The sequence below is a fragment of the Hyla sarda genome, chromosome 7 (genome assembly GCF_029499605.1).
Source record: "Hyla sarda isolate aHylSar1 chromosome 7, aHylSar1.hap1, whole genome shotgun sequence".
Classification (NCBI taxonomy): Eukaryota; Metazoa; Chordata; class Amphibia; order Anura; family Hylidae; genus Hyla; species Hyla sarda.
In genome coordinates this window covers 56,179,913-56,197,895 of record NC_079195.1, presented here as the reverse complement: position 1 = coordinate 56,197,895, position 17,983 = coordinate 56,179,913, and the positions used below count along the sequence as shown (strand labels likewise).

Below are 17,983 nucleotides of genomic sequence, written 5' to 3'. Positions count from 1 at the left end.
CTAATCGGATTATTGAGCGCCTGCTGCCAAGGTCTTATTTCACTCTCCTGTTCAGACCTGGATGTGCACTCTGGATCGGTAACTTCACTTTCTTTTTATATCTGTCAGGGATACCGAGGAATCACGTGTTTCATTGTTCCCAAGGATACAGAAGGATTCCACATAGGGAAAAAGGAGAATAAACTAGGACTCAGAGCGTCTTCAACATGCGGGCTGACTTTTGACAATGTTAAGGTATGATAGAGGGTACAGATAGGATAGGGGGGTAGACGGTGTATATTATTGGGATTTTCTGAATTAATAAAGTTAGTTTCTTTGGAATCAGAATAAATATTTTGATATTCTTACATGACAAATCCACATTGTTCCTTTTATTGTCTGTCTGCTTGGTCCTCTGCTGCTCTCTGTTAAAGGGGTACTCCACCCTAGACATCTTATCCCCTATGATGTCTGATCACGGGGGTCCCGCTGCTGTGGACCCCTGCAATCTCTCCTTCAGCCCGCCGAGTCATGCATGATTCAAGCTCCGCCCCCTCAATACAAGTCTATGGGAGGGGGCATGACTGCCACCACGCCCCCTCCCATAGGCTTCTATTGAGGGGGCGGAGTGTGACATCACGATACTCCAGCCCCTGTATCGTGAGCTATTACCCACGGAGCAAACTTAGCTCCGTGCAGTGATGACTCGGGGGGCTGCAGGAGAGATTGCGGGGGTCCCCAGCAGCAGAACCCCCACGATCAGACATCTTATCCCCTATCCTTTGGATAGGGGATAAGATGTCTAGAGGCAGAGTACCCCTTTAAGAATCCTAAATGGAAACACATTGGGGCAGATTTATCAAAACCTGTTCAGAAAAAAGTTGCTGAGTTACCCATAGCAACCAATCAGATCGCTTCTTTCATTTTTAACAAGGCCTCTGTGAAATGAAAGAAGCGACCTGATTGGTTGCTATGGGCAACTGGGCAACTTTTCCTCTGCACAGGTTTTGATAAATCTCCCCATTGTCCATAGTGACAAAATGTAACATGACCATGATAAATAATGGCTGACGAATATGTGGCATGAAATCAGCTATCCGTAGAGTCATTTGTTATTTACTGTGATGGACAATGACTAGTCCAGTGTTTCCCAACCAGGGTGCCCCCAGCTGTTGCAAAACTACAACTCCCAGCATGTCCGGACAGCCTTTGGCTGTCCGGGCATGCTGGGAGTTGTAGTTTTGCAACAGCTGGGGGCACCCTGGTTGGGAAACATTGGACTAGTCTATAGTGATTTCTCTGTGATTGACCGGTGCAGTCTAGGAATGTATTGTCACTATGGACGCCACTTCATCAGGGGCCCTAACAGTCTGCAAGGAGCAGAAGTTTTTGGGTTTAGTGTTCGGTATTCGCTGAGAGCCAGAGCAGAACTTGTTGCATGTCTCTGATTTCTAGTCCATCTCATTTTTTTTGTGCAGGTTCCAGAAAACAATGTACTTGGTAAGCTTGGACATGGCTATAAATACGCCATAGGAATGCTGAATGAAGGCCGGATTGGAATTGCAGCCCAGGTGATGGGATCGGGTGCCGCCTCATGTTCACGTGTCTTTATGTTTTATAAATCCTGAGATCTTTTGCTCGTTGGATGAATTCACACACTGGAGTGGATTGAAGAACACTGGGTTAACATATTAAAATAACTTCCTCATTTGCCTGCGCTCTATAAAAATAAACACATTTATAGGACATTATAGTACATTTATGGCGCTCTATAAAAATAAACACATTTATAGGACATCATAGTACATTTATTACATTGAAGTCTATAGAAAATGCAGACAAACTTGAAGCAATGTGTTTGCATAAATTTAGCGAAAAATGTGTTTTACCGAAAAAGACAGGAAACATCTGACAGCAAGAGCAACAAGCAAGGCTGCAAACGGCATTCACTGTTTTTACACACTGTCTACAACCTTATTGACTACAATTGGAAAACGGAGTTAAAAAAACATATACATAACACAAAAACAAATGCAAATAGACACGAATTCATTTATTTATATATATATATATATATATATATATATATATATATATATATTAAACAGTGAACAAAAAAACATATGTTTTTACAATTAGACATGGACCCTGATTAAAGGGGTATTCCAGGCAAAAACTTTTTTTTATATAGCAACTGGCTCCGGAAAGTTAAACAGATTTGTAAATTACTTCTATTAAAAAAATCTTAATCCTTCCAATAGTTATTAGCTTCTGAAGTTGAGTTGCTGTTTTCTGTCTAACTGCTTTCTGATGACTCACATCCCGGGAGCTGTCCAGCTCCTATGGGGATATTCTCCCATCATGCAAGGGATATTTTCCCATCATGCACAGCTCCCGGGACGTGACATCATCATTGAGCAGTTAGACAGAAAACTTCAGAAGCTAATAACTATTGGAAGGATTAAGATTTTTTAATAGAAGTAATTTACAAATCTGTTTAACTTTCCGGAGCCAGTTGATATATAAAAAAAAGGTTTTGCCTGGAATACCCCTTTAACTAAGAATTGAGTGTAGGTTTCTTTGTGGGTTTTTAATCCCTACAATTTTTTTTCCACTGTATTTACTAAGGTTTCCCTAAATCTTGCATTTTTCCCTACATTTTTTTTTTTTTTTTTTTTTACACAATCTCTGTCTTGTTTTCCTCTGAAATCCACCGCATTTTCTATGGAAAATATGTAAATATTAGTAAATATGTAGTTTTTTGTTAAAATGCCGGGAGCACACCTCGTTTCAGTGACCACGCCCCCTTTTCCCGACGGCCACGCCCTTGTTTCGGGTTTTCTCAGTAGTCGGGTTTTAATCAAATCTGGCGCACAACTCGACAAGACCTGTCGGGTTTGAAATAGTAAATGATTGCCATGGTGTATGCAATAAAACATGATGTAAATAGGACCTAATATGGCTTGTAAGGAGCAGCCGCACACAGTCTCTCTCAGAGATAACCGCTTTGTATGCTTTACCAATATTGTATACAATTAAAGGGGTATTCCAGGAAAAAAAAAATTTTTATATAACAACTGGCTCCAGAAAGTTAAACAGATTTTGTAAATTACTTATATTTAAAAAATCTTAATCCTTCCAATAATTATCAGCTGCTGAAGTTGAGTTGTTCGTTTTCTGTCTGACAACAGTGCTCTCTGCGGACATCTCTGCTTGTCTTGGGAACTGCACAGAGTAGAAGAGGTTTGCTATGGGGATTTGCTTCTACTCTGGACAGTTCCCGAGACACGTGTCATCAGAGAGCACTTAGAAAGAAAAAGAACAACTCAACTTCAGCAGCTCATAAGTACTGAAAGGATTAAGATTTTTTAATAGAAGTAATCTATATACCTGTTTAACTTTCTGGAGCCAGTTGATATATAAAACAAAGTTTTTTTCCTGGATAATCCCTTTAACTCATTCATTGTGCTTGGTCTGTAGATGGTGGGCTTGGCTCAGGGATGCTTCGACCACACAGTCCCATACACCAAACAGAGGATACAGTTTGGGAAGAGAATATTTGACTTTCAGGTTTGTGCCTGTTGTTTTCACTTTTTTAGTCTTTTCTCATTTCCGGCATATAAAAAAATGTGTATGTGTGTATTTCTCTATCTATATTCTAAAAAGTAAAACAATAACATGTTTATCAAGGCTTTTAAACTTTATAGTCTATTCTAGTTCTATTAAAATCAGATCGGTGGGGGTCTTACTCACTTCTTTGAAGGGGCAGCAGCACTGTTCATACTTGTATGTGCAGTACAGTGGTCCCTCAACATACGATGGTAATCCGTTCCAAACGGACCATCGTATGTTGAGGGATCCGTGCAATGTAAAGTATAGGACAGTGGTCTACAACCTGCGGACCTCCAGATGTTGCAAAACTACAACACCCAGAATGCCCGGACAGCCGTTGGCTGTCCGGGCATGCTGGGTGTTGTAGTTTTGCAACATCTGGAGGTCCGCAGGTTGAAGACCACTGGTATTGGAGGTTATACTCACCTGTCCCCGCCGCTCCGGACCGTCACCGCTCGTCACCGCTGCCCGGGATGTCGCCGTCCATCTCTGTCGCCGCGTCCCCGACGCTCCGGCAAGGCCTCTGCTTCCCCGGCATCCTCGTTCTCCGTCGCCGCCATCACGTCGCTACGCACGCCGCTCCTATTGGATGACGGGACGGCGTGCGCAGCGACGTGATGACGACGATGGAGAGCGCCAACGATGCAGAGGATCCCGAAGAGGACACTCCGGAGCCCCGAGGACAGGTAAGTGATCGTCAGTGGACCACACGGGGCACCGTAAACGGCTATCCGGTGGCAGCTGAAGCAGTCTGTGCTGCCGGATAGTCGTTTATGCGATGGCCCCGACATAAAAAAGCATTGTATGTTGATGCTGCCTCTGAGAGGCCATCGCATGTTGAAATGATCGTATGTCGGGGCCATCGTAGGTCGAGGGGTCACTGTACTTTTTATAGCAACTGTGCTAGTTATTGCAGCTTTGTCCCATTCAAGTGAGCCGGACATAGCTGCCATAACTAGCACAACCTATGTGAAAAGTTGAGGGCATACAAGTAGTGTAAGACCCCATGTAAACAGTAAAGAGACTGCAGCCCCAACAAATAGCTGTTCAGCAGTTTGTACCCCCACTGATCTAATATTGATGTCCTATTTCATCAGTTTTAAAGGGGAATTCCAGGAAAAAAATTATTTTTTTCCTATTAACTGGCTCCAGAAAGTTAAACAGATTTGTAAATTACTTCTGTTAAAAAATCTTAATCCTTTCAATAATTATCAGCTGCTGAAGTTGAGTTGTTCTTTTCTGTCTGGCAACAGTGCTCTCTACTGACATCTCTGCTTGTCTCGGGAACTGCACAGAGTAGAAGAGGTTTGCTGTGGGGATTCGCTTCTTCTCTGGACAGTTCCCGAGACACGTGTCATCAGAGAGCACTTAGACAGAAAAGAACAACTCAACTTCAGCAGCACATAAGTAATGAAAGAATTAAGATTTTTTAATAGAAGTAATTTACAAATTTGTTTAACTTTCTGGAGCCAGTTGATATATATAAAAAGTGTTTTCCTGGATAACCCCTTTAACAGCCTTGATAATCCCTTTTAATTATGTATTCACACTTACAGTATCCTGCGCATATTGGATGATTTTCTGCTGCAGATTTCAATGTAAACTAAATGACTGAACACAGCTTCAAATCCTGCGCATCAAATATGTGCAGGATACTTTACATGTGAATAGACCCTCAGGGTACATTCACACATACAGGATCTACTGCATATTTTGTGCAGCTGATTTTGCTACCCATTCACTTCAATGGGTAGCGAAATCAGCTGCAGAAAATATGCAACAAAAATATGCAGCAGATCATGTACGTGTGAACATTTCCTAAAAAGAGTTTTCTGGACTTAACAGTTATTTCTAATTATTGGGGAGAGGTGGTAACTCCATTGGGTTCCCCTCTGTTAGCCAGCTCAGAGCGGTGCCCATAGAAAGCTATGAACGCCTATTGAAATCAATGGTTCTCTTCAGTGGTTTGCTTTCCACACAGCACTACTGCATTCACACAGAACATTTTTAGTGGTAAGGAAGATTATACTGTGTCTAAACTAGTGTTTCCCAACCAGGGTGCCTCCAGCTGTTGCAAAATTACAACTCCCAGCATGCACGGACAGCCAAAGGCTGGTTGGGAAACACTGGTCTAAACAATGGCCAAGCTAAACAACACCCCATAGGTGACACAGGGCGTACCTGTACATCCTGGCCAATTAGTCCTAAACACACCATGGCGTACATGTACACCCTGGAGTGTTTAAAGGGGTATTCCAGGAAATAACTTTTTTATATATATATATCAACTGGCTCCAGAAAGTTAAACAGATTTGTAAATTACTTATATTAAAAAATCTCAATCCTTTCAGTACTTATGAGCTGCTGAAGTTGAGTTGTTCTTTTCTGTTTAAGTGCTCTCTGATGACAACTGTCTCAGGAACTGCCCAGTTTAGAAGCAAATCCCCATAGCAAACCTCTTCTACTCTGTGCAGTTCCCGAGACAAGCAGAGATGTCAGCAGAGAGCACTGTTGCCAGACAGAAAACAACAACTCAACTTCAGCAGCTGATAATTATTGAAAGGATTAAGATTTTTTAATAGAAGTAAATGACAAATATGTTTAACTTTCTGGAGCCAGTTAATATATATATATATATATATATATATATATATATATAGTTTTTTTTTTCCTGGAATACCCCTTTAATGTCCTATGAAGTGAGTGTAGCAGTTGTCAGTGGAAGTGAGTGACAGCTGATGTCAGCAGCCATGTACTCGCAGTAACACTGTAAATGGAGAAATCAAAAAGTCACAGAGGTGAGAATAGAGCGATTTTTTAGGCACACTGATTCTGTCCAAAAAAAAGTTAGACTTTTTGAAAAAGTAGTACAATAATAGAAAAGCATGTAAACATAAAGAGAACCGGTCTTTCTTACTGTAAAGTTCACTGGTAAAATGAGGTGTCACTACAAAGTATAATTGGCAAAAATACAAGCTTTATATACGCCTGTGGATGTAAAAATAAGAGCAATATTTCTTAAAAGGAAAGGAAACAAAAAAAAATTGGCTGCGTCCCTAAGAGTTTAACTTTATCTTTTTAAGGTTGTGGAGAAAAGCTAGAGATACTGGATACTGGAAGAATGCATAGACTTAAAGGGGTATTCCAGTAGAAAAACATTTTTTTCATATCAACTGGATCCAGAAAGTTAAACAGATTTGTAAATTACTTCTAAAATCTTAATCCTTCCAGTAATTATCAGCTGCTGAAGTTGAGTTGTTCTTTTCTGCCTGACCACAGTGCTGTCTACTGACATCTCTGTCTGTCATAGGAAATTTCCAGAGCAGGAGAGGTTTGCTATGGGGATTTGCTCCTGCTCTGGACAGTTCCTGAGACAGAGGAGTGAGCAGAGAGCACTGTGGTCAGGCAGAAAAGAACAACTCAACTTCAGCAACTGATAATTACTGGTGGGATTAATATTTTTTAATAGAAGTAATTTACAAACCTGTTTACCTTTCTGGAGCCAGTTGATATAAAATATTTTTTTTACTGGAATACCCCTTTAATGCAGACGTTGCCCTGGTTAGAAAAATTATATCCCTAGAAAGGTAGTAGTATAAACCACTCTCTCAAATTTTTTTGGTTCGTTTCTCTGCAGGGTATGCAGCACCAAATCTCACATGTAGCCACCCAACTGGAAGCTGCACGACTACTAACATACAATGCTGCCAGACTGAAGGAAGCAGGGAGACCTTTTAAGAAGGAGGCAAGCATGGCTAAATACTTTGCAGCTGAGGTAATTATATTCTTCAGTTTTATCGCTTTAATTACTAAAACACTTTTACCATTTTCTGAATCTGGACATAATAAATGAGGAGTATGTATAACTATAAGAATAAAAAGGTGATACTTACCTTCTCCAATTCCCTGCAGCTCCCAGTCTGATGCTCCCAGTCTCAGCTCGTCACCTCTCCTTCTAAGTTCTTGTGACGTGTCATCCCTACAGGAAATACTCCGCTCAGCCAGTCGCTGACTAGGCAGGACACGGCTGTGGCTGGCTGAGCTAGGTATTTCCAGTGTGGGAGATGCATTACAGGAACAAGGTAGGAGCGGTGGCAAGCTGGGACTGGGAGCATAAGATCGGCAGCTGCGGGTCAGAGTAGGTGAGTATCACTACTTTTTTAATTTTATAGCAAACCCCCCCTGACATATAAAATTTTTTTATTTTTTCCCAAGACAACCCCTTTAAGTGAAATATGCATAACACAAGGATGTGAATCTTTGTGTCATTCACTCGCCCCTCCTCAGGCCTAGGCATAACTTATTGTTCACCAGTTCTACCTGGAGTGTTCCGGTGAAGTTTTCCCATAACCACACCTTATGGTCCATCCGCAGGATAAGTAATAAGTGTCTGATGGATGTTTGCCTGCTGGGACCCCCGCTGAGAACAGGAATCCCACATACCCCTGTTTGACTGAAGCAGAGGTGAGCATGCGTGTTGCTGCTCCATTCAGGCTCTGTATTACTGCCACAGATAGCCAGAGAGATCAGCAGTGTAAATGCTCGACCTGGGGATAGGAAGTAAGTTTTGATTATGGTAAAACCCCTTCAGAAAGAGAAAACATTTAAAACTTTCTATTCTACATGATTATGATAAATGTATTTAATCACCAACAGGTGGCACTACAGGGTTGCAGTTGGAATTTTGTGAATTAACATTGATATAACGTTATATTTTTAACAGCCCACCGAACAGTATTTGTATTTATACATCTTTAGTCAACTGTAGGGCTCGTTTGATAAAGACCCTTTTACACAGGCAGGTGAAAGAACGTTCCTATGACCACTAACTTCCAATAATCGGTCAGTGTAAAAGATCCAGCAATCAGGCAATGATCGAGGAAACATTTGTCAGGTGATTACATCTTTTGTGCGACCAATAAAATCATTGTTACTGGCCACACATCGCCCTGGGTAAACAGGTGATGGGCACCGATAATGATGAAATTAAAGGGCTGCATGAACAGTCTTGTCATGTAGCTGGTTGATCGAGCCTTGAAAAGGCTCAGTGAATGATTGCCAACCTCTGAGATTGGCGCTCAGTTACTGCCGTCAGTCAGCCAGGTTACAAGACCATAAGTGAAGCCTTAAATGGTAACTCTCATTGCAAATTTTTTTGCTATTGAGCTCCTTATGGTAAATAAAAAATATTTCTAATATACTTTGTTTAAAAAAAATGAAGTTTTCTATGTTTTATTTGTGATTAAAAAAGCTGAAGAGCACATCCCCCCCCCCCCCCCCATCTCATACACAGACTTTGGACCGAAGCCCAAACACAGGAAGTGCAGCCTGGAGTGCTGAGGGGGTGTGTCCAACCAACAGCATATGGCAGTTAAGTGTGAGAGGAGCTATGATTGGATGAGGCTGGACACACCCCCTCAACACTCCAGACTTTCTGTGTTTGGGCTTCAGTCCAAAGTCTGTGTATAAGATGGGGGGGAAAAATGTGCTCTTGAGCTTTTTTAAGCACAAATAAAACATAGAAAACTTTTTTTTTTTTTAAACAAAGGAGTGCAATACCAAAAATGTTTTTAATGAGTGTTACCCTTTAAAGGGGTACTCTGGCTCAAAACATCTTACCCCCTCTCCAAAGTATAAGGGGATAAGATGTCTGATTGCAGTGGGTCCGGCTGCTGGGACCCCTGCGATCTCTAGGCTGGCGCGGCAGCATTCTGAACACGGAAGCTTCCGTGTTTGTGTAGCCACGCCCCTTCATTCATGTCTACAGGAGGGGGCGTGAGAACTAGTACATAGGTGTCACACCTCCTGCCATAGACACGAATGGAGGGAGCATGGCGGCTGTGGTCGCCAGTCATCCGAAGCAGAGCAGAGTTCGCTCAGTGCACCGGATAACTGGGGTACTGCACCGGAGATTGTGGGGGTCCAGCCACTGGGGAGCTTTGGTTAGGGAATAAGATGTTTAAAAGCATAGTACTCCTTTAAAGCAACAGTGCCAAGAATTTATTTATGTTTTTTTTACCTGCCGTATCATTTTCGAGCTAGGAGCCCCATTGGCCAGGCTGTTGCAACGTCTATTGTGTGGACCGGAAGTCAACTTCACTATTCATTTTATTGTTCTGTCATAACCTTTTATATGTTCTTACCTTCACAACTTGTATAAAGCAAAATAATTTTATATTGTCTTCTCTTAGGTGGCCGGACTGACAACTAGTAAATGTATAGAGTGGATGGGAGGAGTCGGATTTACTAAAGACTATCCAATTGAAAAATATTACAGAGATGCAAAGATAGGTAAGAGGTGGTGGGATATAGAAAGCATTAGAATAGATTGCCGTAGTGGTATGTGTGAAGTTTCAGTCCGGTAGGTGTGTGCGCTACCAGTGTGTCTTTCTAATGCAGCTGCCAAATATTTCAGATATTAAAAGAAAAACAAAATTTAGAAATTAAAGGGGTATTCCAGGAAAAAACTTTTTTTGGCTCCAGAAAGTTAAACAGATTTGTAAATGACTTCTATTAAAAAAATGTAATCCTTTCAATAATTATCAGCTGCTGAAGTTGAGTTGTTGTTTTCTGTCTGGCCATAGTGCTCTCTGCTGACATCTCTACTTGTCTCGGGAACTGCACAGAGTAGAAGAGGTTTGCTATGGGGATTTGCTTCTAAACTGGGCGGTTCCCGAGACACGTGTCATCAGAGAGCACTTAGACAGAAAAGAAAAACCTTAACTTCAGAAGCTCATAAGTACTGAAAGGATTAAGATTTTGTAATAGAAGTAATTTACAAATCTGTTTAACTTTCTGGAGCCAGTTGATATATTTAAAGGAAATCTGTCATCAGAATCACCCGCACTAAACCTGTTACACAAGCTTGTATAGCGGGTGATCCTGATTATAATGCTTCTTACCTGGTTAAAAATGGTTCAGCGCTTCTTCAGATATCTATATTTTTAGTTTTCTGTTATTCCCTGGCTTGTGACTCAGTGGGAGGTGTTATCACCTCGGACTCGGCCACACGTCATTCTAGCTGGGCGGAGCTGCCGCCCGGCTCATGAATATTCATGAACGTATCCTCCTGGTCTAATTCTTCTTTCTCGGTCTGGTGTGGAGGGCCGCGCATGCACCGCGTTCCGTACACCCGGAAGCGGCGTTCTCCCCCCGGCTTCACTCAAGCTGCGGCCCTATACAAGTAAGAAGACAGGCTGCATGAGTGAAAAGCTGGGGGTGGGAGGAAGGGAGGGACGGAAGGTGTATTTATTCACAAACAGACCGAGAAAGAAGAATTAGACCAGGAGGATAAGTTCATGAATATTCATGAGCCGGGCGGCAGCTCCGCCCAGCTAGAATGACGTGTGGCCGAGTCCCAGATGATAACTCCTCCCACTGAGTCCCAAGCCAGGGATTAACAGAAAACTAAAGATATAGATATCAGAAGAACCGCTGAACCATTTCTAACCAGGTAAGGAGCGTTTTAATCAGGATCACCCGCACTACAAGCTTGTGTAACAGGTTTAGTGCGGGTGATTCTGATGACAGATTTCCTTTAAAAAAAAGTTATTTCCTGGATAACCCCTTTAAGGGGTATTTTAGCATCATAATTTTTTTAAATTATGCTGGGGGTGCTTTAAAAGATAATACCTACCCTTGTCCCTGCAGCTCCCATTCCAGCAAAATCCACTCTCTTCTCATTGCTACTTTTGAGACAAGGCTTGTGTGTAGGACCTGCCTTTTCAGCCAATCACTGACTGAGCAGACAGGTCCTGCTGACACCACTTGTCTCAAAAGTAGCCATGAGAGGGGACTGAATTTCAAGGGACCGGGCTGGTAAGTTAAATTATTATTATTATTTTTTTTTTTACCAAGCCCCCAGCCCCCAGCCCCCAGCATAATACATACAAATGTATGATGCTAGAATGTCCCTTCAAATGGGTACTCCGGTGGAAAACTTTTTTTTTTTTTTTTTGTAAATGAACTGGTGCCAGAAAGTTAAAGAGATTTGTAAATTACTTCTATTAAAAAAATCTTAATCCTTCCAGTACTTATCAGCGGCTGTATACTACAGAGGAAATTATTTTCTTTTTGGATTTCTTTTCTGTCACAACCACAGTGCTCTCTGCTGACACCTCTGTCCATGTCGGGAACTGTCCAGAGCAGGAGAAAATCCCCATAGCAAACATATGCTGCTCTGGACAGTTCCTAAAATGGACGAAGGTGTCAGCAAAGAGCACTGTAGTTGTAACAGAAAATTATTTTCATTTTTGGAACACAGTGCTCTCTGCTGACATCTCTGTCCATTTTAGGAACTGTCCAGAGCAGCATATGTTTTCTATGGGGATTTTCTCCTACTCTGGACAAATCTTAAAATGGACTGAGATGTCAGCACGGAGCACTGTGGTCATGATGTCAGCAGAGAGCACTGTGCTCATGATGTCAGCAGAGAGCTCTGTGTTCCAAAAAGAAAATAATTTCCTCTGTAGTATTGAGCAGCTAATAAGTACTGGAAGGATTAAGATTTTTTTTTATAGAAGTAATTTACAAATCTGTTTAACTTTCTGGCACCAGTTGATAAAAAAAAAGTTTTTCATCGGAGTACCCCTTTAAGATGCAGAATATGATCAATGAAAAGGATGGGATGAAGGAAGGTATAGCTGATCTTTTATATTCCATATATTCAGTGTTGCAGTAGCCCCTTAATAAGCACCAATACTCCTTTTAATGGCAGCTATTATAAGGCCCTATTCCCCAGCGCTATAGAATAAGTGGGACTTGGTTTAGCCAAGATTTTCTATCAGGCGGGCTCACAGAAGGTTTAACCATTTAATTGCTGCATTTAAGGGGCTATCCCTTTTTTGACTGGGTTTTGAGCTGTCTGTATACTATGCCTGTGTATTCTAGTAATTCAGATTTTTTTAAAAAGCTCTAAAAATGGATCTCACGTTTGTCACCTATTCTGACTGACTTATGAGAGAAACCTCTTTAATCACTGTATAGAATGTTTTACACTTCAAGATGTTACTTAGCTGTCAGTGAATAAGGACTTGTGTTTACATTCACAGGCTGCATAGGGGATAATTTACTAAAGTAAGAATACCCCTTAAGGGTGCGTTCCCACAGGAGCGCACCCGCAGCGTATTTGACTTCGCGGATGCGCTGCCGGCACACAGAGATACGGCAGAGCAAGCTCTCTGCTACTGCTGCCATAGCTCTCTGTGTCCGCTAGTGACTGCCGGCGGGAAATCCACAAATACGAGCGGACAAACACAGAGCTACGGCAGCAGCAGGGCAATTGCTCTGCCGTAACGCTGTGTCCCGGCAGCGCATCCACAGCGTCAAATACACTGCAGATGTGCTCCTGTGTGAATACACCCTTAAAGGGGTACTCCACTGGCCAGCGTGGAACTAAATGTTCCGAGCGCTGTTTTCACGCTACGGGGGTCGGCCATGCCCACCTCACGGCATCACAGCCACACCCCCTCAATGCAAGTTTATGTCCTATAGACTTTCATGGAGGGGGTGTGGCCCTGACATCACGAGGGGACGTGGCCGACCCCCGCAGCGTGAAAACAGCGCTCGGAACATTTAGTTCCACGCTGGCCAGTGGAGTACCCCTTTAAAGTGCAATTCCGATGTTGGTCTGATGGCAGGATACAGTATATGTTCAAATCTACAGGTAACTTTTTATAGCCCAAGACTAAAGTGAGCAGGATACGTGTTGCTCGGAAGTCCCATGCAAGTCTAAGGAACTTCCGTCTTGGGCTTCAATGTTGCCGACAGATGTAAACATTTATCCTACCGCCGGACCAACATAGGGGTTGTGCTTTAAGATTGACAGGTGCTTTTTCTTTATTAAATCTTATTGTATAGCTGATGTCTGTTGTGTTCCCCAACCTGTCGCTCTCCAGCTATTGCTAAACAATATTTACAGAAAGCTGGAGGCTAGAGGGCCAAAGATTGGGGAACACTGAGATTCCCTTCATATGAACCACTGAGCCATTGCCATTGTACAGTCATGTTTCTTGTATATATGCTACCTTCTAGTATATGGAAATGTTTTGTATTTCACTTTCAAAAAGGGGTACTCCACTGGCCAGCGTTCGGAAGTAAATGTTCCGAACACTGTTTTCGCGCTGTGGGGGTCGGTCACGCCCCCTCGTGACATCTCGGCCACCACACCCCCTCAATGCAAGTCTTTGGGAGGGGGCGTGACGGCCGGTGTGAGGTGGTTTTTTGCGCCCCCGTAGATCCATGCGTCCGCTCCTCCCCCAGCTCTCCGAACATTTCCGAAGCTAGAACTGGGGGAGGGCAGAGCAAGGGGAGGGAGAAGTACACGCCCCTTCCCTCATCTCCCCGAGGACGTAGAGCAGTGCTCCCAATGAGCTCTCTGTGTAAAGGGGGACATACTGCACGGGCTAAAGGGGGACATACTGCAGGGGCTAAGGGGGGACATACTGCAGGGGCTAAAGGGGGACATACTGCACGGGCTAAAGGGGGACATACTGTACAGGCTAAAGGGGGACATACTGTACGGGCTAAAGGGGACATACTGCACGGGCTAAATGTCCCCCTTTAGCCCCTGCAGTATGTCCCCCTTTAGCTCCTGCAGTATGTCCCCCTTTAGCCCCTGCAGTATGTCCCCCTTTAGCCCCTGCAGTATGTCCCCCTTTAGCCCCTGCAGTATGTCCCCCTTTAGCCCCTGCAGTATGTCCCCCTTTAGCCCCTGCAGTATGTCCCCCTTTAGCCCCTGCAGTATGTCCCCCTTTAGCCCCTGCAGTATGTCCCCCTTTAGCCCCTGCAGTATGTCCCCCTTTAGCCTGTACAGTATGTCCCCCTTTAGCCTGTACAGTATGTCCCCCTTTACACATAGAGCTCATTGGGGGCACTGCTCTACGTCCTCGGGGAGGGGACCTGCCGTGGAGATTTACGTCCTCAGCTCGGGGAGATGAGGGAGGGACCTGCCGTGGAGATCTATGTCCTCAGGGAGGGGGCGTGCCGTAGAGATCTGCGTCCAGCCGAGCAGCCGAGCTCATGGAGGGGAGATGAGGGAGGGGGCGTGGACCATCTCTCTCCCCTTGCTCTGCCCTCCCCCAGTTCTAGCTTCGGAAATGTTCGGAGAGCTGGGGGAGGAGCGGACGCATGGATCTACGGGGGCGCAAAAAACCACCTCACACCGGCACGCTCCCTCTCATAGACTTGCATTGAGGGGGCGTGGGCATGGCCAACACCCACAGCACGAAAACAGCGTCCCGAACATTTACTTCTAAACACTAGCCAGTGGAGTACCCCTTTAATAACCCTGTTAAATTGTGTAAAAAAATTCCAGGTGCAATATATGAAGGAACCTCCATCATCCAGCTGAACACAATCGCCAGGATGATAGATAAGGAGAACTGAAAAGCAGCGCTGCAGCATCTGATCCATCTCAACCATGAATGTCCACATCTTTATCAATGAAAAATCATCACAATCTACCAACGCATCTGATCATTGCCTCCTCCTCAGTGATTCATTCTGTGATCTGCTGTAGATGATAATTGAAAGTCCTAGTCAGTACAATCTACAGCTATTGCTGCACTTTAAGGAATTCTCTACCAATTACCCCGTAAACCTTGGATGAACAGAAATATCCTCATCAGTGTCTTCTTTCTACTGCAACCTCTATCCTCCTCTCCTACTTTTAGATTTTATTTTTTTCAAGTTATTCCTGTTAAGGAAATTTTTACACAAATCCTTTTAATGTTACATGTCTAGACCCTAAAGGGGTTGTCCAGGAAAAGAAACAACCGGTGTATGGTGTCAAAAAGTATAAGAAAGCGACTTGATAATATAATGTTGTTAGTTATACGGATCCATTATCAGCTGAGCTGTCTGGCTTGTGGCTGTGACATCACATACCGCTCCCGTCCCTGTTCCTTACACCCCTCCTGTGTGCTCAGGACAAGACCATTGATGTGAAGATGGAAACTCCTATTACTGCTTATTAGATTTTAGGGCAACAGGAAGCATTGTAAATAAGACAGCAGTTAGCCTGTTCTGACTGAAACTACTGTGACTGAAAAAGGCTTCCTACTCGGCAGTAATATGAGTTCCCCTCCTTCACATCACTCGCCTGGTCCTCAGCAGACAGAAGGGGAGGGGGGAGCAGGGCCGGTAGCTCTGTAGGATGTGATGTCACAGCTACAAGGGAGAGAGCAGAGCTGATATGGAGAGATCTGTGCAGTATGGCTAATAACATTATAGTAGTAAGTTGCTTTATTATACTTTCTGACACCATAAACAGGTTGTCTCATTATGGCCTCATTAGGGCTTATTGACATCATACAGAGGGGTTCTCTGCACAGAACCCCAACTATGACCAGCACAGAAATCTGTTCCCAAAGAGACAATGAGGGGCATTTACTAAGGGGTTTAGTCATTTTTTTCTGACTATTTTTGGCGCAAAATTGTCGCAATTGCGCCTACCCTATTTTTCGTGCGACTTTCTCTAGCAAGAGCTAGAAAGTCAAATTTTTTTCCCGCTTGATTTACGCTAGTTTGCATTTTTGACTTGTAGTGGTCAGGTATTTATTAACTGCGACAGTCGCAGCTGCGCAGTAAACAGTCGCAACGGTTGTAAAAATTGACAAAATTTACTCCAGCTCCAACATGGAGCAGGAAAAGCTACTGCCGCCCGGGCTCCGACATACTTTCTCCCCGCTACCCTCACTTCACTACAGGGACACTGCAGTGATTTACATCCCCCCCCCCCCTCTCACCTGCCAGCGCCACACAACTCCCATCTGTCTGCTAACTGTTGCAAGACTACAAGTTCCAGCATGCCCTTACAGTGAGGACACGCTGGGAGTTGTAGTCTTGTAGCAGCGGGAGCTGAGCGGTGCGGGCGGGAGACAAGGGGGGGATGTATATCAGTGTCCCCATAAGTGTGGGTAGCGGGGAGGCAGTATGAGGAGCTCGGGTGGCTGCACTGTAATGTCAGCCCGGGCTCCTGCCCTGACAGCCAAAGGCTTTGGCTGTCAGGGCATGCTGGGTGTTGTAGTTTTGCAACATCTGGAGGCACCCTGGTTGGGAAACACTGTTTTAGGCCAGTGTTTCCCAACCAGGGTGCCTCCAGCTGTTGCAAGACTACAACTCCCAGCATGCCTGGACAGCCTTTGGCCCCTCCCAGCATGCCCTCCGCCCCACCTTACTGTAAGGGCATGCTGGGAGTTGTAGTCCTGCAGCTGGGGGCAGCGGACAAGCTTGTCACTTGCCCACACATCTCCTGCACCACACAACTACAACTCCCAGCATGTCCTTACTGTAAGGGCATGCTGGCAGTTGTAGTCGTGCGTGGCGTGAGATGTGTGAGCAGGTGATAATAAATGTACTAACCCATTTTTTTTTCTTCTCATTTCTGATCTGTGTATCCTGTGGACTCCTTCGGATTCGGTGGACTACTTCGATGTCCAGCGTTTTTCTTGGTTTGATTTTAATAAAATGGTTAACGAGGGCTTGTGGGGGAGTGTTTTTTGTAATAAAAATTTTTTTAAACCTGTTGTGTTTTTTCCTTACTTTACTTGACAGTCTTAGTAGTGGAAGCTGTCTTATAGACGGAGTCCATTACTAAGTTGGGCTTAGCGTTAGCCCCCAATTATTACCCGGTACCCAACGCCACAGCGGTGCAGGGAAGAGCCGGTACCAACAGGCTCGGAGCGTCAAAAATGGTGCTCCTGGGCCTAGGCGGTAACAGGCTGGCGTTATTTAGGCTGGGGAGGGCCAGTAACAATGGTCCTCGTCCACCCTGGTAATGTCAGGCTGTTACTGTTTGGTTGGTATTTGGCTGAGAATAAAAATAGGGGGGACCCTATGCGTTTTTTTTTGTTTTTTTTTAATGATTAAATATTGGAAAAAAAAACACATAGGGTCCCCCCTATTTTTATTCTCAGCCAAATACCAACCAAACAGTAACAGCCTGACATTACCAGGGTGGGCGAGGACCATTGTTACTGGCCCTCCCCAGCCTAAATAACGCCAGCCTGTTACCGCCTAGGCCCAGGAGCGCCATTTTTGACGCTCCGGGCCTGTTGGTACCGGCTCTTCCTGGCACCCCTGTGGCGTTGGGTACCGGGGTAATAATTGGGGGTTAGCGCTAGTTGTTTTTGTGGCTAACACTAAGCCCGGCTTAGTAATGGACTCCGTCTGTAAGACAGCTTCCACTACTAAGCCTGTCCAGTCAAGTAAAAAAAAAAAAAAAAAAGCAGGTTTAAAAAAAATTTTATTACAAAAAAACACTCCCCAACAAGCCCTCGTTAACCATTTTATTAACATCAAGCAAAGAAAAACGCTGGTCGTTGAAGTAGTCCACCGAATCCGAAGGAGTCCACAGGATACAAGGATCTGTAGAAGAAGTAACAAAAAAAAG

At 44.0% G+C, this 17,983-nt stretch overlaps 1 protein-coding gene across 5 annotated transcripts in view; it reads left to right on the top strand.

Moving 5' to 3' along the window:
* Nucleotides 1-16,659, top strand: part of LOC130281729 (short/branched chain specific acyl-CoA dehydrogenase, mitochondrial-like) — a 31,918-nt gene extending 15,259 nt beyond the window's left edge. For 2 of the 5 annotated variants that reach the window (XM_056529265.1, XM_056529266.1), the window contains 6 exons: nucleotides 109-234; nucleotides 1,458-1,550; nucleotides 3,460-3,549; nucleotides 7,229-7,366; nucleotides 9,783-9,882; nucleotides 14,906-16,659. In XM_056529265.1, coding sequence (XP_056385240.1) covers nucleotides 109-234; nucleotides 1,458-1,550; nucleotides 3,460-3,549; nucleotides 7,229-7,366; nucleotides 9,783-9,882; nucleotides 14,906-14,976 — 618 coding nt within the window. In that variant the 3' untranslated portion in view covers nucleotides 14,977-16,659. The remainder of the gene's footprint in view (nucleotides 1-108; nucleotides 235-1,457; nucleotides 1,551-3,459; nucleotides 3,550-7,228; nucleotides 7,367-9,782; nucleotides 9,883-14,905) is intronic. The other 3 variants (XM_056529264.1, XM_056529267.1, XM_056529263.1) reach the window with 2 other exon arrangements.
* The last annotated feature ends 1,324 nt before the right edge of the window (nucleotides 16,660-17,983 follow it).